At 44.5% G+C, this 25,066-nt stretch overlaps 1 protein-coding gene across 1 annotated transcript in view; it reads left to right on the top strand.

Annotated features, from left to right (window-relative positions):
• NKTR (natural killer cell triggering receptor) overlaps positions 1–25,066 on the top strand; it is a 511,856-nt gene that overhangs the window by 192,137 nt on the left and 294,653 nt on the right. The window contains 1 exon segment of the mRNA XM_078665314.1: positions 3,269–3,376. Within this exon segment, the coding sequence (XP_078521440.1) occupies positions 3,269–3,376 (108 nt within the window).

The following is a 25,066-nucleotide window of genomic DNA, read 5'->3' as shown; positions in this document are numbered from 1 at the left end:
CTATATTCCTCGCTACAAGGGAACGCGAGTCTTTAGGGAGTAGTGGAAGGATCTGTCGTAGCATGCGCATTAAAGAAAGGCACACGCCAACAGTTTTGTTAGCCTGCGACTCCATTTGAAAGCTACTGTCCACCAAGACTTCCAGATTGCGCACCATTTTGGCTGGAACCAGGGGCTCCTCCTCCGGAGTAAGCCTGAACTCCAGAGGTAAATGTTGGGGCAGTCTGGCCGTGGGGCAGTATACCACCTCTGTCTTCCCTCCATTGAATTGTAAAGAGTTACTCCTAAGCCATCCAGCAGTCTGACGCATACACTCCTGGAACGTATCCATCGATACTGCTTGCTTCCCCTCAAGGGAAAACACCAGTTGAGTGTCGTCAGCATAATTAACCAGGTCAATACCAAAGGATTTGATAATGGGGAACAGGGGCAGTAAATAGATGTTAAAAAGGATGGGACTAATCGCAGAGCCCTGCGGTACCCCATAATGCACTAGAGACCTACTGGAGGTGAAAGGTGTCAAAGTCACCATCTGTTGTCTTCCTGATAGGTAGGACCGTACCCATTGTAAGGCCTGCCCTGACACCCCTATACTCTCCAGCCTTTCCACCAATATTGCGTGGCTCACCGTATCGAATGCGGCTGAAATATCGAGTAGCACTAGAATGGTGTCACTCCCATTGTCAGCGCGCATTCGTAGGTTATCTAATACGGTAGCCAGAGCAGTCTCAGTGCCGTGACCTGGGCGAAGCCCAAATTGATCCCTGTCCAGCAGATGGTTGTCTTCCAGATAGCATGAGAGACTTTTGCTAACTAATTTTTCCAACATTTTAATTGGATAAGGCAGAAGGGAGATGGGTCTGAAATTCGCTGGTGTCTTAGGGTCTAGCGAGGGTTTTTTCAACAGAGGTGTCACTACTGCCAGCTTCCACACCTCTGGAACAATTCCTACTTCCAGGGATTGGCTGCAGATCTGTTGCAGCCAAGGAAAGGTTTCTTGGGCAATAGTTTTCCAGATTTTGTTTGGAAGGGGGTCAAGTGGGGAGCCAGAGGACACACTGTTAGCCAGATTATTAAAGGAGTCATCCGTGAGAACTGGAAATTTGTCCAGGGTGATGTTCACCTGCACCACTTCATCCGGCCTCTGATTAGAGTTGTCCAGGTCACTAGTATCATTGGGATGAAGATCTCCAACAGTTTTGGCAATTTTATCTTTGAAATGAGCAGCAATCTCCTCGCAGAGTTCTTACGAAGCAGCTACCTTCTTGCTCATGCCAGTTGGACAAGAGAGGTCCTTGAACATTTTGAAAAGAGCTTTAGTGCTATTTGGAGCTAGTAAAATAGAATTGGCATAAAAATCTGATTTGGACTTAGTAATAGCCTTCTTGTATATAGCCAAAGCGGATCTCAAAACTTTCTTATCTGGGTCTAAGTAGGTCTTCCTCCATTTTCTCTCAGCTTTCTTGCATGTCGAGCACAATGATTTCAGTTCCTCATTGTACCAAGGGGCTGAAGCTTTCTTCCTATTTTTAAGGCTTTTTACAGGGATTATTGGATCCAGAGTACTGGCTATGTGATTACAAAATGTTTTGTAATTCTCCTCTACGGAAATGGAGGGGGAAAAAAGGTTTACATTCGCAAAGATCTGTGAGTTCTTATTTTTTTCCTAATTTGGCCCACTCTTTTCCCCTTCTGTATTTCACCGGACAGTCATCATTGTTCGCAGAACTGAGAACCTTAATACTAAAATGGACTAGATAGTGGTTGGTCCAGCTTTGTGGCAATACGTCTATAACCTCTGTCTCAGTCTTTGTAGCGAACAGAAGATCCAGAACGTGCCCCCCCTGATGAGTGGGTTGCTGAACCAGTTGGTGTAGTTTAAGGTTCAGGCAGGTGTTCTTCAAGTCTCTCAAGTGGCTACCCAGACTTCCGTTATCCCCTAGATTGAAGTCACCCATTATAACCATTCTAGAGTGGGTTAGGGTCAGATTAGTGATAATATCCAAAAATACTCGGAAGTGAGTATCTTGCCCTGGGGGTCTGTAACAGATAATTCCAGTTAATAGCCTGCCTTTGGTCTCCTGCAATGAGAAGCCCAGGATTTCAATTCCTTTTACGTCGTATATCTCTAGCGGTGCAAAGTTCCATTCCTCCTTGAAGATAACCCCAACCCCTCCTCCCCTCCCCGCAGGCCTGGGTTTATGCTGGATCGTCAAGAGAGTCTTGCTAAGAATGTCCTTAACGAGTCCTTCTCAGCAAGTGATGATGTTAATGCCTCGTGAATTGCAGGACTGACCTCTAGGTTGTCCCTAAATGAAACTGCACCTCTAGTTAATTGAAGTCCTAATATTAAATGTATTTAATAAGTCCATCTGCAGCAAGAGGCATCTGATCATGATGTGCAACATGGAAGTTAACATTCACCTGATCTTACATTTCCTCATCAGATTAGTTGACTCTCAAAATAAGTTCAGTGTCTTCAGTATAGGAGATCACCTTAAATCTACGGTAGTTTTGGTCAAGATGCTGCCTTCTGGCCTTTTGTCAACCATGGAAAGAAATGCTTTGTCAGGTTGTATAGCAGAATATTTTGCTCACTGGGTGAGTGCCCAAGCTTTTACTGCTTGGTATTCTTCTGAGAGTGATGGGTCCATGGAGTACATTTTGGTAACAGTTGTTCTCCCTGCAACAGTTGCCCTCACTGGTAACCCAAACTATCTCTCTGAGATCCAGAGACGACTGGTGCTCTTTGTTCTGTGCATTAAAGATTAAAACTGAAATCTGGCAATTCATTTTCATACTTATGCCTTAGCGGCTGTCATAATGTTTTGGTACTCATTTTTTTATTATTTTATTTGTTGATTTACATATTTCATAGGAGCCAACGCTGGGTAGTATTTTATTAAAATGTATGTTTTAGCGATAACCATTGTCATGTAGAGAACTAATCCTTTCTGATAATTTCCACTCTACAAAACTCTCCCTCCTCTTGCCCACCTCCTATTCCTTCACCCCTTATGTACTTTACTCGATATCCAGCCTTCAACTTTCTAAGTGGATCACAGCCTGGTGGTTGTTTTTATTGTCTGAAAAAGTACTCTTCTGAGACACCTAATATTTATGCGGTATTGTTTGTTCAAGCTAGATTTGAATTAGCATTGCCTTCACTACTACAGAGTTGAAGTGTTTAGGCTATGTAATTGTTTCGACCGGAGCCCATGGCTTTCTCCATTAATGCCCATATTTTGTGTGTATTTCCCATTTGCAGGTGAAAAAGGAATGGGAAAGACAACTGGAAAAAGGCTATGCTACAAAGGCTCTACTTTTCACCGTGTTGTTAAAAACTTTATGATTCAGGGTGGGGACTTCAGTGAAGGTAAATGTCCAAAATGCTCATTTTGGTAATGTTTATTGGGATGTATGACATTACAACGCATGCTTTTACATCGCATGCTTTTACATCGCAGTTTTTACAACGCATACCATTACAACCCATAGCGCTTTGGGGTGCTGGATAGTGAATAGTTTAATTTACTATTCCAACTCCAGTCCCCGTGGATAGTAGGGAAGGTGTTGGATAGTAAATTAAATCTATTCCCTATCCTAGAGCGCCCCCCAGCGCAATGCGTTGTAATGGTTTGCGTTGTAAAAGTAGCGATGTAAAAGCACTGTGTGGTAAAAGTTGCGTTGTAAAGGATGTTTCCCTGTTTATTGTAATGTTTTCATATATATTCAGCAAATACAATTACAAGATCTAATGAGATTGTTTAGCACCTGTTGGCTTCATGCTTGAACAGTACTCTGTATAATATGTGTAAAGGTTTCAGAAATGTTGTATAGTTGTATTCATTTTGCCCAGCAGAAGCCTATATTTTCTAACAGGGTGTGTACGCAAACTCTGCAAACACCTGACTGAATAAAATCACACATATCTACTCATAAAGCACTCAAACATTTTTGGGTGGAAAATTCCACCTTAGAAATTTTGGTCCTCATGTACAAAGGCTTCTGATAAGGGACTTTGAACACTAGATTCCTCATTGTGTGAATTTCCCACGGTGTCATATTGGATCTGGAAACTTTTCAGCAATTCCCTAATCGGATTTGTCTGGTCTGATATGACATCAGGCCCCCATTTGTTTGTCAAAGGCGCATGTTGATGTCGGTTCCTTCCTTTCCACGCCTTCCCACACGGATCCAAACTAAGCAATGTTGTTTTCTGACAGACTTTTCCCTCAAAAAGATGTATTTTTTGTACCCAAAAAGCTCAACAGTAATGCAGATATGGGCCCTAAAACGCGAACATTTAAGGATTGCTGCGATTGTTACTGACAGATGTGGGTGACAAGCACTTGTGTTGTCTCCCTTTGATACCTCTGCTCCCCGCACAACTGAGTCATGTCCTTGCTGTGCGAAGAAGAATTGCAACAATATCTGCGACCGCAAAGCCAAAATTCCTGTCGGTAAACCCAGAATGAAGTAATGGTCCTGGTTAAGGGCATAAATGCGCTCTTGTTCCCGAGCATGTCCTCACACCTGAATGTTTGACATTGCGGATTTCGGTTTGTGTCGAGGAAATCACACAAAAAATTAGGAATTCAAATCATTGCTCCCTCTTACCCCGTCACTCGCATCATTTGGAGTCACGCGATGCCCCAGGTATCACCAGGATGCTGACCTGTTCCGCTGAACGGACTCCAGAAGGCTTTGCTTTCTGGCTTCCCCTGCAGTGGACTGCTACAATAGATGAGCTTTGTAGGTTGAGAGAGTCTGCAGAGGAAACATTTGGTACTCCACCGAATCCTACTTGAGGGGCTCCAGGCACCAAGGATCCAAGTTAGCTGTCAGTTGGGAAACCATCAACAGAACCATACCTTATGCCATGTGCCACTCGACCTATTGCCGAGTTCGTCACTTTCCTCGAGCATAGCACCACAGACTCGAGCAAAATGTTTGGCAGCCTCCACAACACTTTGACTGTAGTACTTAATCAAACACAGGCTAATCATGAATGCTTACTACTTTTTAATGAGGCTCTCATTAATGTGCTGGTGGGCATCTGAGTGAAACCATGATCTTGCCCTCCAGTAAACAGACTAGTGGTGAGATAACATAGGGCTGCACCTGAATACCCTGGCTTACTGCTTCAGCATCCTACCACAGAGAGTTTGGTTGTACAGGCATCCTCCAGCCACCCATAACCCTAATTAATTTCCTACCACCCCACCCGATGCGGAGCCTAAACAAATGGACACTTTTGCAAATTAGGTGTTTTTCAGTACGCACACACATTGTGGGACAGCGTGGTGGACATTTTTCCGGATGTCTCCGAAGAGATTGAACTGACCCTTCAATGACTAATTTTGGATATTGAAGATGTGGCAAAATGCTGAATCTGCTCAGGTCTGGCCTCGACCATCTGCCTGGGTTTAGCCATTGGGACCTGCGTGGTGCTTCAGCGCCACACCTAGATTCGCTCCTCAGGCTTTTCATCAGATGCGGATCAAGCCAATATGGACATGCCCTTTGGTGGTCGAAGCTATTTGCAGTGAAGGTTGACCCTACCCCAGGGAGAGATAAAGAGATCAAGGCCACCTCCTTTCCTCTAGGCCTAGCTCTGCCTCTCGGCAGTTCCAAAGCAACAGCACCCCTTTCGAAGTTTTTATAAGGGATATCAACAGTGGCAGTGCCCATACCTGGCCCAACAGCAACAGGCCTCTTACTAATTTTGAGGGCGAGGCCAGGGAGCAGACTGACAGCACCCAGGACCCCGGAGGCAACTCTGTACCCAATCCCCAGCCCCACACTTGTAGCTAAACCATTTTAATGTTCTTGGAGGCACAAGATCACTTGTAAGCGGACAAGTCACTTTTCACCTCCCAGGATGTTGGATCATCGCGTTAGACCAAAGTGTGCTCCAGTTCATTTAAAACTGGTGCGCCCTACTCTTCCTTTCCTAAAACCTTGAACATTCCACCTACATGGCAACTCATCCTGGAGGACCACTTGTCCATACTCTGCTGAGATGTTCAGACTCTCTTGGCCAAGGGAGCAATAGAGAGAGTGCTGGCATCCAAGACCTGGACTGGTTACTACTCCCATACTTTTGTGGTGCCGGAAAAGGATGGAGGCCTTTGCCCCATTGTAGACCTTCAACCTCTGAACTTCCTTCCCCATAAGGACAACTTCAAGATGTTCATGGGACTCACCGGACTCGAGATCTGTCTGTCCTGGATCCAAGAGACTGGATGGTAACGCTGCACTTGCAGGATGCATATTTTCGCATCCCCACCATACAGTCAGCAGACGTTACCTGCGGTTTTAGGTAGACCAAGAGTAGTTTTGGTTCTCTGTGCTCCTCTTTGGCCTTACCAGCGCACTTCTGGTGTTCACCAAGGTGAAGGTGGTAGTTGCAGCCGACCTACTGAGGTTGAGAATTCCAATCTTCCCATACCTCGACGACTGACTGCTGAATTCGGGCTCACCTTAAATAGTCAACCACCTTCAGACGACTGCTGCCCTGTTGGTTCTGCTGGGTTTTTTCAACAATGTGCTGAAGTCATACCTGACTCCTACTCAACAACTCTTCTTAACTGAAGCCATCCTGAATACTAAGCTCTTTCAAATCCTTCCTACGTCTCAACAAGTCCAGAAATTTTGGGATCTGATTCTTATGTTTCCACCTTAGACCATAGTGGCTCTAAAACTTCTTGATCTCTTGACTTGCAAGCTCTGCTGTGGCATCTGAAGTCAGTCGGCTCAGCACCAAGACAACCTTTCAGACTCCATTCAGGTGTTGAAGGAGACTTCGAAAGGGCTACAGTAATGGCTTCTCGACTGTGATCGAACTGACTGCATTGTTGGGTTGAGGGTGCAGAAAATGTGCAGTGTCAAAAGTGTTGCGAGTTGGAATTCCAAAGGAAGTCTTGCCTTCGAGACTTCTTCCGCCAGCATTGGGAGTCTGGGCTCCTGTGCGCCTTTACACCCTACCTGCCAGGGTACAGAAGATCAAGAGATATGAGGCATACATCATCCTAGTTACTTTGGCCTAGACGAGCATTGTGTGGTACCCTTAACTTCTGGCCATGACCGCTTGTCCTCCGATCTAGCTGCCCTTTTGGGTAGATCTTCTGTCGCAGCAATAGAGACGAGTCAAGCCTACCCAAATTACTCCTCCATGCATTGAGATTGAGGGCGGCTTTTGGCTTTTGATCTTCCACCCAAAATGGTTGATGTTATCTTGGCAGCCAGTCGTCCATTCTCAATATCAGTTTATGCAGGACGCTGGAAGAAGTTGGAAGCTTGGTTTTCCTCCCGAAACATCCAACCCCCTGAATGCACAGTTATTGGATGTTTTTCTGTTTTGTTTGTCTGTAGTCCAGCAAAGCTTTGCTGTGGCAACAGTCAAAGGCTACCTTTCGGGCTTCCAACATTTATCTGATCAGCCAACGCCTTTTTTTTTTTAAATCTCATCTGTTGCGATGCAATGTCTGAAGAGGCTCATCCACATGTTCCCATCAACACAGTTTGTGATGCCATAGTGGCACCTTAATTTGGTACTCACTATCTTCATGTGCATTCCATTATAACCCCTGCACAGTTGCTCTCTTTGCCTCCTCACTATCAAGACAGAATTTCTCCTAACATCGGTGAGGTGACTGAGTGAACTCCAGGCCTCCTCAGTAGTTCCTCTTTATACTTTTGTCTTGGAAAAAAAGATGCATTTCTCCCCAATGTGGTCATGCCCACCCTTAGGGATTTGCAGTGGAATGTGGCAGTGGTTTGCAACCACATTTGTGGGCGCAAACCATGGATCATTTGCCAGCCTCTAAGTTTGGGTGATAACTGATTTGCAAAGGGTATGCTGTTCTACGGAGACAGCTTCTTTTTTGTGAATATTTGGCAATCACAGCAAGTGCATGCAGTGATCAGGGAGACCACAGCCTTGTCTCCTACTTTGTTCCATGACGTTGCTGTACAAATTGCACATCTCTTGCTTTTGAATGGGAATAGTCCCTCAGGTCCTCAGTCCAAGTTATAACTCTACAAAGATTCCTTGAGCAGCAGGTGTTCCCATACTTTGGATACATAACAGAAAATGTGGCCCCTGCAAAGTTTTTTGGTAAACTGAGGCATACAGAAGGTTGTCATAGCCATCTCTTTAGTTTGACACCAAATATCTGAGAGATTTCTCCTAATACTATCCTCAAGGTTTGCTAAATACACAAGATCAGACTAAGATGTTTACCTATCCTGTTGTTTAAAGCCTTGGTCTTTGAAAATGTGATTTCCACAGTTAATATTAGCACCGTTTTCTTTACAAATCTGATGCTGTACTAATTTTTATATGATCAGTATAGTTACAGTGCATCTGTTAAATTATTTAGGATGCATTGTAGAACGTTGTTAATACTTTTTTACTGACTAGAAATATTTATACTTTTTGAAAAAGTTTTGTGATGATTTGTTTGCCCATATGCCAAGATTTTTTTTAATGAAAATGTCTATTTTTGGTGTAGATTGGTTAAATTGTGTGTTTTATTTTTCCACTGCTATTTGTTCTGCCATTAAACAGCAGTCATGCTGTCACTGCAGTGTGACTAATATTAGTTATCAGTGCACCGTGTCTTCCACCTAGTCTACTATTGGGTGAACTTGTGGAATAATTCTTTGGCAGTTGTACTTTTAATCTCGCCCCCCTGATATACCTCCGTTAAAAAAAAAAAAATTGTTGGCCAGAGATTTTCATTTTTTATTTGAGTTTTTGGATTACTTTGTTTCAGCAATAGCTTGTTCTACATTTCCTGAATCTTGAACATTTGAGAAGAGCATATCCACAGAAACATCTTTTTGAAGCTCAGGTTTTGCAAATACAAGTACTTGTATGTGTAAGTTCTGTGGGTAGACGCTTTAGAAATGTCTAAGGTGTAGTACCCCATCAATATCTTTCCAACCAAATTCACACTGATCTTTCTCTACATATGCATGATCCAAAACATTTGCACATCTTCTGATCAAGTAGAACGCTCTATTAATGTGTCCATACACTGAATATGACGTCGGTGGAAGGCCAATTAACTGGACTGATTTCTTGAACTCATTATACCGAAGATCGTCAAATGTGTGACAGTCGTAACTCGTTTTCCACATAGGCACACGGTATTTTCTCCGTCTTTAAAGTCACATTCTTCTTCTGTCTCCGTAAATCCTCTTAAAAACTTCACAGGTTCAACAGTTGAAGCTCCAAGCTGTGTTCCAATTTTGCTCATGGTGTCATCACCCGAAAAACACTGGGCATCTCCGGGTCAAATTTCTTATACAGAATATGAAGCAGGATTAATTGTGTTTTCTCGCCTATTCCATAACGTACCCATAACTCTGACAATCCTTGATTTATAAACATTGCAACAAATCTAAGTAGAACAGTAATATCTGTGTAATTGGCACTATAATGATTCAATTGGAACCATTTCGAACGGCCCACTCAACATGTGGTGCAATACGAAAGTCCGCTTCCTCCAATTCGCTGTTAAGGTCTTGAACAATATGGCCCTTATCTATATAATATATCTCTGCAGGCACCAACTCCTCATTGACAATCATTCAACTTGCAAACATTGTAAATTCACATTTCACTGAAGCATCAGTAATGTTTTGGCGACTTAACGTCTCCAAGTTCATCTTGTTTGATGTTGATGACCAGAGTTTATCAAATTGCACAGGTATAGGTGTCAAACCTTTGATACAGGAGAGGTCAATTGTTCCAATTATAGACATTCGTCTGACTCTCTCACATTCTTTGACAGATTGTTCAAGATAACTGTCAGAGACAATGTGCAGTTCTTGCCAGGTGCACACTGCCTTTGATATCTGCAGAACAGTCAGAAGTTTTTGATTATTGGCAATTGTGACATATACTGCTAGATTCATCAATGTCAAAATCTGCGATTCCTAAATTGCGAGAAAAAGCGAATCGCAATTTAGAAATCGCAGAATGGCATTCATGAAAAAATGCGAATAAAAAAAGCAATTCGCAATCGGCCGCAATCACCGATTGCGAGTCTCCGAAAATCGCAGAATCCGCCAATACCCCTGTTGAAATAGCGATCTCGCAATTACCGAAATCACAAATTGCGATCTCGCTAATTGCGAGATCGCAAAAACGGGAAGTCGCATTCTGAGCACAGTGATGACATCACAACCAGGAAGTAGGCAGGTTCCACCCCCATTCAGCATTGTGAGCCTGAAGTGGAAGCAGCATTGCCAGAGCTCCCCTCCAGAGTACCTACAGGTGAAATCCAGGTGACACCCCAGTGTACAACATGTCACAGGAAGCTGCAGGTGAAACTTCCACAGGGAGAAAAAGGAAAATTAAATTTTCTGAACAAGAGTTAGAACACCCGAGAGGGAGTGAGCAAGGACCACAACCGCCTCTTCGGGAAGGGTACCTGAGGCCGATAAAAGGAGGATTTGGGTGCGCATCCGCGCAAAAGTGAATTCTGTGGGGGTCACCCAGCGGTCTGTGGATGAAATCAAAAAACGATGGTACGACCTCAGAGGGCGGGCCAAGGAGAAGATAGCAGAGAGGCTGGGGGAGCGTGTTGCGACAGGAGGAGGGGAGCCCACTGTCCCACCCAACACCCCACTTGAGGACCGAGTAGAGGACACCCTGAACCCGCAGGCATGCGTGGGGGTAATCCAGGTGGACTCCTCCCGACCCACCAAAGATACACAAGGTAAGTGACATGCGACTGCAACCCTGTCCCCTAACCATGGCCATGACCCCAGTTCATCCCATTACAAACTCCAGTCATGCAGCCAAAGCACAAAAAAAGCCCTATTGCATTGTGGGACATGTAGTCTGACCACAATTACCATCTAGCCCCATACAGCCAGACCTGTACAGTGAGAGGCAATCCTGCAGCAAGTCAGGGAATGGCAGCCCGCATGCATGTAGGGAGCTCCAATGTGTAAGTGACATGTCACTAATCAACGTCCACTTTACATCACAGGTGGCGCTGAAGTACCCAGTACGGACAGCGATGCCCTGCAGATTGAAGAAGTAACAGAGGACACTGAGGGAGACGTACATCCATCCCCACAGCCAGGACCATCAGGGCAAGCTGCCGCACCAGCGGTCATAACACCACCAGCCTCTGTGGACAGTGCCACCTCTGCGCAAACAGGCGCAGCAGTACCACAGCGAGTGACTCAAACACCAGTGGGGCTGACAACACCAGCAGCAGCATGCAGACAAACCCGCCGCCCTGCGGCTGTGAGGAGCCAGTCCAGCGGACTGGTGAGGGAGCCGCGCAATACCACATCACGCGCTGGCAGGGGGGTGAACGTGCGGGCGCCTGGGCTCTCCATTGAGCGCCAAATGCTCCACGTCCACCAGACACAAGCCCGTCATCTCGCTGCTATACATCTCCAGCTAAACAAGATCGCCAGGAATGTTGGTCAGCTGACAGACCGTATGGAGAGGATGACCGCTGCTGTTGAGGCCAACACCCAGGCCATGCATAGCCATCAGAACCTCAACCGGCGCAGACACCGGCAGCTGCTGACCCGCCTGTCTGCATACACGCGATCCAATCATATCATTGGCAACGCGACCTCCCAGCTCTCACAACGCTTCTTGGCCATGCAGTGCTGTCAGGACGTCGCGAGAGCTCTGGAGCAAGTGACAACTGCAGTTCAGGGTATGCAGGCAACTGGCCATGGCCAGCCGGGGGGGGACGACACTAGTGAGGCTAATTCCAGCCATAGTAGCCAATCCGTGCCTCTGGTGGTAGCACCCTGCCGCAGCACAAGGCCCTCTGCTGCCTCACGGCAAAATCAGGGGGAGGAGCTGGAGAGAAGGTTGGGAGCATCTGCCCGGAGGCGGCATTAAACATTTGTTTGGTATCATGAAGGGCCATGCTGCTGCTACAAGCATGCCCTCCTCAAGAACATGGGACATATGACGCAATATGGCAGTCATGTTACAGTTTGGGGTATTCCCAATTTATTGTGCAAAAAACAATAAGAAATAATCTGTTAAACTTAATCTGACTCATGTCATTATTACTATTGTCGTGCATGAGTGAAGTCTTGGGTGTGGGGAGTGGGTGCACTAGAAACAGTTCATGCAGATTTGGTTACGGCGCCTGTGTCCTTCTGCAGGATTCTCCCCGCGTGCATGACGCACATGTGCAGGTGGTCTGTAATCCCCTTCCGACTCACTGCCAGAGATCTCTACTGGTATCCTGCGCTTGGTAGCTATGTTGTGGAGGATAGCACACACGGCCACGATGCGGCAGCAGACCTCAGGCTCGTATTTCATGGCCCCACCAGTCTTGTGAAGTATGCGGAACCTGCTCTTCAAAAGGCCAAATGTCCTCTCAATACAATTTCTTGTGCGTATGTGTGCAGCATTGCAACGCTGTTGCTGTGGTGTTGCAGGGTTGAATTATGGGGTGAGGAGGTACTCACGGAGACCGTAGCCGCTGTCACCTGAATGAAAGGAGCAGAGGGTGAGTGCCTGTTCTGCGCAGCTACATGATCACAGTGTACTATTTTGGGTCATGTGTACTTACCTAGTAGGTGTCCTTCCCCAAAGTCTCTCCTGGCCAGTCGTGTGTGGATGCCGCTGTGCCGGAATATGAAGGAGTCATGTGTGCTACCCGGGTACTGTGCCACTATGTCCGTGATAAATGTCTTTGCATTGCACACCATCTGGATATTGAGGGAGTGGTAGTTTTTGCAGTTGCGGTACATGTACTCCGTTTGTGCTGGTGGGCAGATGTGGATGTGGGTACAGTCAATGCATCCTATAACATGTGGAAATTGTGCAACGTTGTAAAATTGAAGCTTGGTCTCATTATGTCCTGTTGGCTGGTGGGGAATGAGATGTAGTGGTGTAGCCGGGTCAGCAGAGCCTCCAGGAAAGTCCTTAGGCAGCGGGACATGGTGGGCTGTGATATCCCCCGTGCAACAGCGACCATCCCCTGGAAGCTTCCGGAGGCCAGAAGGTGCAGGCAGCACAATACCTGGACACGTGTGGGCACGGCATTGGTCCTCCTTGTTGGGTGCTGCATCAGGGGTCTAGGTCCCGGATCAGCTTGATGATCATTGCCCCAGTCAGGCGGTACTTAGCGTAAATTTGCTCCCTGGTTTGGCCCAGAAGAGTGACCCGCTGGCGGAATATCCGCTCCTGGATCCTACGTCTGTTCCGTGCTGCTCGCTGTAGCCTTCGCCGCCTCACCACCATGTAGAGTCCTGGCATTGTGAGAGTCCTCAGGCTCCAGCTGCATGTCCTTAAATGTGTTTGGTCAGGCCTGCACCTGTTGGTAGTTTGTTAACGTTTTTTTGATTTTTTTTTTTTCCTTACTGGTTACTACCTGGTTTGTGTTCTTCTTAATTTGCTCGTCGCAAATAGCGATTTACGGGTTTTTCGCATTTTGCGATTTTTCATGAATAGCGGTTGCGAATGTTTTGCGATTTCGTAAATGGATTCGCAGATTCCATGGTTTCTCGCAATTTCAGATTCGCTAATGGCCTTCTTCCAGGATTCTGCAAATTTATTTGCGAATTCGCAATTTTTATTTAGCGAATTCGCATTTTTTGCTATTTCACTATCATGAATTCCTTTTCTACAAATTGCGATCGCAATTGCTAATTCGCAGCTATTGCGATCGCAATTTGGCTTCATGAATCTAGCTGTAAGTTCCCAACAACAGCAGTTTTCAAAGAGGTCACCTTTTTGAATTGAAATTCTTCAAATGAAAGTTTTTCTCAAGCTCTTGTACAAGTTCGTGCCTCACTGGTTTGGTTGCAGCATCTCCATCAAATACATTTGTTGAAGGAAGATCATTCAAGAGAATATCCTTGATAATTTCACCCCTTTAGCTACATCCATCTCTGTGTGCTTGCAAAAGTAATTTTTTTTGTGACCTGTTTTGTAGTGGCTGGATGGACGAAACTCTTACTATGGCAATTAAAGCGTGAAGTTTAGCTTTAGTGATTATGTCAAACCACTTTACCTCTCTCTATACAGATTTCTCCTGCTTGAGTTCTGCATAGAGTTTTGATCCATGTTCCAGGACATCTAGTAGGCATGTCTTTTTAACATTAGACACATATTATTTTGTGACGAAGATGTGTAGACTCACATGCTCAGTCATTTCAAAGGGGTTTCTTTGCTGTTGCATGAAATAAAGGCTGTTGACTTGTTTATTGAAACAGTACCCTCTCTTTCCCACAAGTTCGTGGTGAGGAACAGTTTCACCATGGTCAATTAATTTTGAATTTGTCATCTCTCTGAAAACATTCCAAATAGAATGGAGTTCCTGGTAAACTAGCTGCCTTTTGCAACATATTTACGTTTGTGTCTGACCAACAATTACCATGGACCTTTTCTGTGATCCCTGGATCATCTGTTCCAATTTCCTGTCTGGAACTACAGCATTGAACCTTCCCTCTTTGTCTTTCACCACAAAATGTCTTTGGATACATTTTTTGTAGTGGTATGGTTTTTCTACCTCCTAGCTTCTTCAGTCTTTCCAAATATCTCCGGTAGTTTAAGCAATCAAATTCGTGAAACATAGTAATCAGTGACTCCACAGTCTTCATGGGCATCTCCCAATCACCTTTCCAACCTGCATATACCACGTTTTTCACTAGAGCCATGTGTAAAGCATTTCCCCAGTACTTGCAAAATTCAGATTTTTCTTCACATTCTTTGACAAACTTTATTTATTGATTTTGAACCGAGTGTGTTGATCATTGCCTGGCTTTGCATTGAGTCTTTTGAATGAAGTGTGCACCCTGTGCCTTGTTCACTTCTGAGATAAGATATGCAAAACCTAATTTGTCATTCTTGTTCCAGAAAACATTCCCGTTGCCCCAGTTATGATCTACATACCTTGTAACAAAGAAACATGAGTTCAGCTCAATACTGACTGTACAGTTTGCTCCCAAAGATTTCAGCCTCAATAAGTGCATCATCTGTCACATCCACTGCAATGACTTTCCTTCACACCGCAACACAACTTTTGTCATGTGGAAGATACCCATCATTGGATAAAGATCATCAAATTCTACTGGATTGCTCATAAAATTGTCAGCTACAAAACCGAAAACACTTTCATCGCAGAAAATTGTCAGGGTAGGTTAGTCTTCAAGCACAGAACATACATTTTGACATTTTTTAGAGCTATGTATACTGTTGTGTAGTTTGTGATCAGAGATGGCATTACTGGTAAAAACCCAACTTTCTTAAGTGGAACAGTATTCTGGGAGTTCAGAGCATAAATTCCAGACCACGGAGGAACTGGCTTTTTTCATCTTTCAGTCTGCACCAAATAAGCAATATGATCAATTCAATTAAATCAGCTTTTCTGACTGCAGCATCAGGTAGATAAAGATCCATGTCTCAGCCACTTTGAACAATTCTGTTGGACTGGGAGGTGTTGATGGCTTGTAGTGATTTTGCACATGTTGGCAAGGCAGTTGGATTATAAGTTCACAGATTCGTTTGTTTATGCCTACAGCTGACAGCTTATTTATTTATTTATTTATTCAAAGTTTTATATAGCGCGAACAGGATCCTTACAGATATCAGAGCGCTTCACAAAGACAGGGAAGGGGCAGTAGGAGTCAACAGAGATAATGGGAGCAGTATAATAGTCAATAACATGGTGATAACATGGATAATAAAAACATACATAAAACCAATCCATATACAATCAGGTAAGGAAGTAATATAGGACAGCACAAAGCTTGTTTTCCAGCAGCTACTTCATTGGTACAGTCTAGAAGAAAAGCACCATGGCAGTATCCTGTGTGTTGGTTGTTCCAGACAAAGATGATCTGTCTTCAAAATGATGTAGAGCAGCAATTGTAAATCCTTTCCTGGCAAACACAGACTTTCTCTTCATGTACCAAACACTGTTGGTATGAGTTCACTGCAATCTCCCTTGGAGGAAAGTACTGAATGGGGATGTCCTTGAAATCTACTTTGAAACCCTCAATTGTTTCTAAAACCCATGTGTCTTGTGTTATAGTCTCCCATATGCTGGTAAAATATCTTGGAGACCACCTGTTTTTTCCAGGGAAGCAGTACTCACTGTACTCACCCCGGTATCCAGAAGTCCCAAAGCCACGAGGCTTACTGCCTCTTGCAAGCTGATAGCAGCCTCCCTTAGGGTAGAAGGGAGCACCCGTACGGGCTTGATATTCTCTACCATAACCTCTCTGCTTGAAGCTTCAGCCGACCGTGCCAAAAGCACCTCCACAGAACACTCTGCGTATGTTATTTTGAGACTTGTCCAGGGCTGTGAAGGTAACAACATATTTACTAAGTTTTTTTACCAAGTCCTCCCTGAATAACGGGCTCTCCGGGTTCTCGCTGGTTTCAATCCCAGCTAAATCCTCTAGCTTAAAGTTTTTTCATCAAAACTACCTTACGTCTTTTGGCGTTGAGGCCATTGTTAGTGTTGCCCAATAGTACCATATCTGTTTGGCTCCAACCTCTCAGAATGTCAACGTTCCGACTTCTTGGGTGCTTTATATTATGGGGGGAGAACATTTGTTCTCCCCCATATGGGGTTTCTAACACTATCCTTGGATGTAGAAGGAATAACATCCTCAGCAAAGAGGTATTCACCCTCATCGTCCTCCTGTTGGAGGTCAAGCATATATTCATCGTAAAATTCTTCGTCCCCTTTCTGATATGCATCTTCCAAAAGCTCAACATCCTGAGTATTCATCTCTTGCATACCACTGAGGACACCCATCTCTTGTGTGCTGCATAGAACACAGTTCCTTTTATGTAGTATGCCGCTTAAGGTACCTCTCCCTTTTTAGGTACTAAGACCTCATACTCACTGTAAGGGTTTGTACCCTTTTTCATTGTGCTTAGTCTTCCTTTTCTTTCTTTTTTCTCCATTATCAGTCTCCCTTGGATAAGGTCCAATATTTATTATCTAATCCCCTTTTACTCTTTCTTTTTTCAATGACGTTGGCAGTGGTCTCTCGAACACAGCTTCTCAATTCATGCAGTATGAGCTTTTTAATCATTTCTTCATTAATTCGCCCCTCGGGGAACTCTGGTGATTCTATAACTTTCTCTGCCATACTAGTAAAAAATCCATACCAGAATAATATTCCAGTCTAAAAAAAATCAATTCAGCTTGGAAACCTCTCAAGACCTATGACTGTCAAATGTCCTTGGCTTCAAAGAAGGATACTGTAACTGACATCATGACATTGTTACAGTTACAAAATTGGCAGCTTAATAGCAGTAATAAGCATTAGGACAAAGCAAGATTGGCCCCAAATCTTGCATTGGCTTGGCCTCACGCCATTGCCCAACGCTTTCTTTTAATATGCCGAGTTTTGCCTGGCGCGTCGGAAGGCCGACTCCGTCTGGCAGGCTTTGGCGATTGTGGCTAGCTGATGTGCAATCATGCACAGAGTCTGGATTTGGTTTCAGTGAGCCTGGAGATGCTGTAGCAGAGGCCGCTCACTGAAGAGACATTGAGAGCTTCTTGTTGAGAGCTTCCCGAGTAGACTAAGCTCGCTGAGGCACACATTTTAAACAGTCAGGAGCTGCCACAGTAGAGTAAGCTATAGGCTCAGAAAAAGAAAAATAATGTACCATTGGGGTAAATGTATCAAAATGCAGAGGTGTCCCTACTTGATCAATGTTGCGAATTGTGAAAATGAAATATCTCCGAAATCGGGGCCTAACAGAAAGGTAGATAAGGGAACCTCACAAGGAGAAATCTCAACCAACACCGTGACAATTAGCTAACAAACCTGTTTACATAAATTGGAAACCATCCAAACAGCGATACAACCACTAAGGATATGGAAAAATGCAAAGCAAATTCATGTGCTACTTATCTAAATGAGGAGCAGCATTTAAGAGGAAGATGATTCCATGCTTGGACTATTTTCATGTAGGTGAAGGTCCTATTCTGGATTGTCAATATTGTACAATGAAATGTGTTCTTTAAAGTGCTGTGTTGGAGTGGCATTAAAAAGATTTATGCATAATGATAGCCTCCAGTCTTGAAATGAAATTTTTGGTCATTTTTCAGGATTCTTATCTTTTGTCAAGAAATCCTATTGACCAGTCGTTTAAGGTTTTGCGGCACTATTTCATTTTTCTATGTATCTTTGGAGCATTTTATCTATTTTTCTCCTTTTTTTGTTAAAAATATTTGGTATTATTTAGGTACATTTTGGTTTGAGTTATTTCTTCACGGTATTGTTGTTTGTTTGAAATGTTAAGCCTCACATCCCTTGGATATGTCTTGGGAGTGGTCTTTGAGCTTTACAAAGTTAACAAAAGCTGAACTGAAAGATACCCTTAGAAGAGGAGTGATTTAGCCGTGAAGATCCCACATGAGAAGGATCAGTTTGTGCTCCATCTTTTTCGTACAGCATGTTAACAAACTCTGGCATGTGCAACGTTTTAGGAGTTAACTCTAAAAACTTTCAGTCTGGTCTACCAATGTACTGAAAGGAGAAACTACTCGGTACAAGAGCCAACAAAATCATGCAGGACAAATGCTGCGTTTTACCAGAAATTCCAAAAACAAGAAGACTGTAAACCAGCCCTTCACTTGTCTAACCTCCAGATGGCAAAAATGTATCCCGAAGAAAAGAAGACTCTGCACAGTCTCTTTAAACTACAGAAAAGGCTTACAGAGCCTATCTCTTCAGACAATCTATCCCCAACTAGCTGTTAATGTGCTTAAGTTTAATGCTTCTTTTCATATGTACCTCTTGTTATAGCTGGTATTTGTAGTTGTCTGCAAAGCACTCTTTTAGCCATGAAGCTATGTTTGAGCTACAAAAACACAAAATAAATAAGTATAATGGGACGTAGTTCCAAAGTGCAGGACACATTATTGACAGCATGTTTTCCAATAACCAACGCCTTAGGGTTGATAAACCTCTTCCCCTCATATGGTCTGACCACCCTGCTGTCCCTTTTTCACTTTCCTTTCCCTCCACACATGGAAACTGCTCCGAGGGGCATTAATAAGGTGTTTGAAAGAAATTGGAAAGGTATAAGTTAGGAATCCTTTTTATGGGCTCTTAACAATCAAACCTGGACTGACCCTAATGACACTAATCTGGCAGCTATAGAGTATTCAACATGGCTTACGGCAGCTATTGACTCTCTTGCTCCCCTTAAAGAATCCTATGTATGTAGGAAGAATCCCACATCTACTGGGTTTTCAAAGAAGCTGAGAATACTTAGACAAGCCTGTCCAGCCAAGAATATAAAGCAGCCATTAGGCTAGAGAAATCCCTCTACTGCTTTGAGAAGATTGCATCACTCAAGTCTTTTAGGGATCTCTTTAAACTTATCAATCTTCTTTCTATACCTTCTGTCTCCTCCAATAACGAGAGTTTGCATGTCTTCTGTAATTGTATGGCAAAATTCTTTCATACCAAAGTTTTTGACATTTACTGTTTCTTGGACAGTCTCAATCCTGAGCCCTCCGTCTTTTGCCAAAAGAATAATTACATAGCTTCTAACCCTCCACATACTAAGAGCAGGGATTACAGTCTTTCTACTGTTTATCCTCGAATCCATGAGCTGACCAAACAGTTTTTCCGAAGGGTTAAATCAGGCTCCCCACTTGAACCTTGGTCTCCCAAACTGATGCAGTTGGGAGGGTATATCATTATTCCCCACCTCAAAGCAACTGTTAATCAGGCTCTTGCCTCTGGATGCTATCCTCAAAGTTGGAAAACTGTAATTGTTAAGCATCTGCTTAAAAAATCCAATTTGGACCCCTCTGAATTGGAAAACTATCAGCCCAATTCTTTGCTACCCATCCCAGCCAAGATCTTGGAGAAACTTCTTACTATACAGTTGATTACTTAATTGGAACAACACAGCATCTGCTGGACATTTCGCAGTATGGATTTAGGAGTAACCATGGGACAGAGACAGCACTATTAGCCACAGTCAATAACATCCGCTCCCTGGTTGATACTGGACAGGGTGTTGTGCCAATCAGGTTGGACCTATCTGCAGCCTTTGACACCATTTCTCCCACCAGGATGATTGACCGCCTACAAGAAATTGGTGTCACAGACTTGGCCTTGAAGCTTTTGTCATCCTTCCTGAAGGATTGGTCACAAACAGTAGTGGTGGACCACTTCTACTCTGACCCCATAGCCGCTCTGTGTGAGGTTCCGCAGGGCTTATCCATGAGCCCAACTTTGTTTAATATATATGTCTCCCCTCTGGCCAAATTGATTTGATCTTTTGGGCTTCAGGCGTTATCCTATGCTGACGACACACAAATAATTGTGTCTATCACAAAGGACATCGAGGCCTCCGCCACCAATTTTAACAACTGCATGCCTGCTGTGGCCACATAAATGGTAACAAACTACCTGCGACTAAATGGGGACAAAACCGAAGTTTTGATCTTTGGTAGCTGACAATCTATTTAGACCCATTCTTGACGGCCAGAAATGCTAGGGCAATGTCTCAGCCATGCAGACTCCGCAAAGAATCTTGGCGTCCTGGTTGACAGCAATCTGTCCTTTAATCTTCAGGTCAATAGGACAGTATCATCCTGTTTTTGGGTGATTGAGACCCTTAGGAAGATGTTTCAGATTCTTTCCTTTCCTGTGTGTAAACAAGCGACTGTGGCACTTATTATGTCCAAGGTGGATCATTGCCACGTGCTCTATCTGGACATTAATAAGGCAGCCTTTGACAAGTTGCAGCTTTTCCAGAATGTTGCAGCAAGACTAATTTTGAATCTACCTAAAGATCATTTAGTCTCTGCTTCTATTCGGAAACTGCATTGGCTCCCTGCCGCGTCTACAGAAATTACCTTCAAGGCCTTATGCTTTGTCCATAAGGCACTTCACAATTCAGGCCCTGAGGAAGTTAAGCATGTCTTTGAATAGTATGTACTTTCTAGACAGTTGTGTTCTGCTGGTAAAAATATGTTGCTTATTCCTCGGTTTTGGAGGGCAAGATGGGGCTATTGCTGTGACTGCATCTACGTTTTGGAATACTCCCCCCTCAATCCATCTCCTGTCTGGAAGCTCATTTTCGTTTACATAAGGCCTTGAAGACCTGACTTTTTGCCTTATAATGTCACTTTAGCTCTGGAATGATGCTCTCGCCCCCCAGTAGACTAACTGCATTAGCGCCTTGACGCCTTCGGGCATTTGTTCGTAAATATAAATGATCAAATCAAAGTCATTTTCGAACTTGTAAAGTAGTACGCCTGTAGTATTATTTTGTGTCCTTCATGTGCCTTAGTGCAGTGGCCTCAAAACATCAAAAATTGAAATATTCATATACAAATACTACAAATAGAAAGGACTACTGTGTCTACTCTGTGCACTTCTACTAATGGAGTTTGACGTTTTGGGGCTGATTCAGAAAGTGTTATGAGAGTACGTAAATGAGTACTACGGTACTACCACTTTATGTACTCATAAATGCTTTTAGAAAGGGACCCCAAAGTGTGAAGTACACTGAATCCCTCCCAAAGAAAACACTATGGCTTGGTTCTTTTTCTTTTGGGCCAAAGAGTGTAGATTAGTATGGTTAACAGTGAAAATTAAGAAAGGCAAAGTTTGTTTGTAAAAGATAATGATCACAAAGCATTGATTAGTGGTTGTGAATGCAAAGAATCCCCATAGTTCTTCACCGAAAACATGAACTGAAACTGCACTAGGGCAACTAGTACCAGATGTTCCAAAATCAAATGAAAATGTGATAGAGGCAAAGATGTCTAGATGAGCAGTGTGTAAATATTAATCCAAGAAAGAGTGTGGGAGAAGGACTCGCCACCTCATCCTCCTCCAGCAAAAGAGAAAGAAACTTGTTAGAGTCAACATTGATGTTCTACAAGATACATATTTCTTCATCAGTTTTCTCGAGGACAGCCATCCAAAGCTCACTAATGCCTTTGTTTTGAGCTAATTCGTTTTCATTGCACCTGAAAGGAAATTCAGACAAAGTCCTGTGGACCTTTACATTCCCATCATGGTCGTAGTAGTATTGAATTTGTTTTAGTCAATTAAAACCATAAACCTTGATAAAAGGACATACACTGCTAGACATAATATTAGAGAATCTAAAATGGATATTGAACATGAACAAACAATTTTTCGTTTGGGGAGCAGCCATTAATACGAAAGTTGCTGCACATATAGTAGAAAAAATTTGCACAAAGTGCAAATGTTAAAAAACTGATGAAGCCTATGCGATGTGCAGATTTACACAGAAGATGCTGATATCATCATGGGAACATTTTGCGGTTAGATAGGAATACCATTCTCTATTAACAATAAAATAAATGTCCCTTTCTGCTGGAATCCCACCCGTTACTGCTTCCAGTGGGTTGACTTGCCAACTTACCTGATAATGCTTATTTACCCTCTATGTCCTATCTCTTCTCATATAATAATTGAACAATTGTTCAACAATTAGAACCACAACTCATTAACTTACTGTACCTTTAAATATCATCGATGCGTACAATGCCTTACGATACTATTGTATATTTTATCTCACTGACTGTAACTGTATTACCTATATTATTCAGTCTCAGAAGCCTTTTTGCACAACATAAAATCTTTTCTTTGTAAAGCTTAACTTTTTTCATGCCTGAAGCTCAAAAATAAAATCTATATATTGAAATGCAATAAAAGATCAAAGTGGAGATCAAATCATATGGAGTGGTGTTGCTGCTCAAACAGATTTTATTTTCAAATGAAAATAATAACAGGCACGTCCCCTCATAGCAGAAAGTGCTCTGTCCCTTTTAGGCAGGAACTTTCACAAACCCAGCAGGCACCGTTATGAAAATGTTCCCTAAATTATTTTTCCCTGTTAAGACACGATCCCAGAACACAGGGTTCTTTTTTAGGTCGAGGACCGTCGCACTGCGTACCAATGGGCGGAGCCCGAGATTGAATGTTTACTAGAGGGGGCTTGGAACCCGCCCCTCTTCTCCATTGGCTGGCCTAGTAAATGCTGGCCAGCCATTGGAGGAGAGGGGCGTCTCTCCCTTTAAGCCCCGTCTTTTTCGGATTCGGGGGCGTGTTTTTTAGGTTCTTTCTATCTGTGACGTCATCCGCCAATCACCAAAAAACACGCCCCCGATTCCGAAAATTTCGGAGCTTTGCGGCAGCCATTTCTGCCCGACCACTTGTATGCAGTGTGCCTGTTTGCTACCTTCTACCTCGTCCTTTGGGGATTACTGCTAGACCACTCCTGTGTGTGCGGCTTCATTGGTAAGAACGGAGCAGTAAACGATGCATGAACCGGGGTTTCAGAGATAGAGCGCACGCTGAGCTGATACTGCCCGCAGGGCGTCTTGCAGCTGGGTTCATAGCCCTGTGATTACCTGGGGCAGTGGTTAGGTATGATGGGGCTGCGGATGTCTTGGGTGAGACCTGGGACAAGGGGTGATGATACCCGAGCATCCGTTGTAGTTCTGTGGCTTCTACGGCACCGGGTGAGACTTCCATTGCAGCTGCCTCGGATGCTGCTGCTTTATGGCCGGCCGTGGAGCAGGGGCTGCGGGCTTTGATTATTGCTACCTCAGACTGATACCGGCGCGAGGGGCTGAATGCATAGGTGAGATCTGCTTGTGTCTTGAAGTCAGACTTGGAGTGTGGTGAGATCTGGCGCAGGCACTTAAGTTGCCCTTGGGTGAGACCTGGAGCGTGGACCGTGGGTGGCCTTGGTGAGACCTAAAGTTCGGCTGCTGGTGCCTCGTAGTGAGATCACGCACTGCTGTTACATCTGGACGATGCCTGTAGGATCGGCCTTTACTGTCCTGTAGTGAGACGAGGAGCACGGTCTGCTGCCCCCGGGGTCTGCCATGGAGGTGAACAATGAAACAGGGCGGTGCTTGATCCGACAGGGCACGTTCCTACCCTTCAAGACAGGAGCTACAGGCTGTGAATGCCCCCTATACCCGTATGTGCCCCATCAGGAGTAGAACGCCTCCCACACGCTGCCCCATCCCTGCCTGTGCTCACAGCTCATTTCCTGAATATGCCCGGACCTCCTCCCGGGGTCGTCCGGGTGCTTCCTGCCCCAACCTCCGCCCCCCCCTTCCCCCCGCCCCACCACCACCAGTCCCACCCCCCGCCCGTCAATCCTGGCAGGCGCACGGGTCACCTCAGGGTTATCGCGCAGCGGGGTTAGACACTCTTCAGTGGGAGGTAAACAGAACAATGAAACCAGTGCCAAAGTAAGTGAGCCTCCCATCCCACATAAACAGAGACAGATGCCAGCCCCGAAGAATGAGAGGCCGTCTGGTGTAACGCTCAGCGCACAGGACAGTCTTTGTGAGGTGCGCCCCACTCCGGAGCAGTCTGCTCATGGGACTGTGCTCTTCCTAGCTAAAGCCCCCTTTCACAGATGTGAAGCCAGGCCTGACGTCTTTTGGCTAATGCACCCACTGCAGGGGTCTGTTTTTTTTGTTCCTAGTTTGGAATCTCTTAGGGCACGTCCAGCTGGTCATCCTTCCGTTGTTAATAAAATGTATATTTGTATATGTGTTGGATTGTGCACTTTACAAAAGACACGTGTGGGTCACATATTCACATTTACAACCCCATAGTGCAGCGCACGTCCCTGCACCCGGAAGTTGAAGGGGGCCCGAGGACCGTGGCTGAAAGTCACTTAGAGTCCAGCGAGGTCCCTCCCTTATAAGTGGATTATAGCTTTCGCCTCACCCCTAGGAGCTGACTTTCATTACGGTCTACTGGAGATACACCGCTCGCCTGCATTTATTGAAGCTGCCCTGGGGCTCTGTGTGTCTGCATTAATCCGCACAGCAGGCCCCGGCCCCGTGAGGGCATCTGGCTTTAATAGGAAACATGGGCGGGGGCGCTTAACTCTTCGCATTCCAGCGCAGGGGCTTCTCGACGCCAAGCGGAGCATAAAAGTGCACGCTATTACCTCCCAGAATGTTCATTGTTTCAGTTTTAGTTGATGTAATCGTATATTGGTGGGGGTAGGGCCTGCAAAAGTCTCGAACCTTCCGCCTGCATGCCTAAAGTCGTT

This window comes from Lissotriton helveticus, chromosome 10, assembly GCF_964261635.1.
Source record: "Lissotriton helveticus chromosome 10, aLisHel1.1, whole genome shotgun sequence".
In the NCBI taxonomy this organism is placed as follows: Eukaryota; Metazoa; Chordata; class Amphibia; order Caudata; family Salamandridae; genus Lissotriton; species Lissotriton helveticus.
This window is presented reverse-complemented; position numbering and strand designations above follow the sequence as displayed.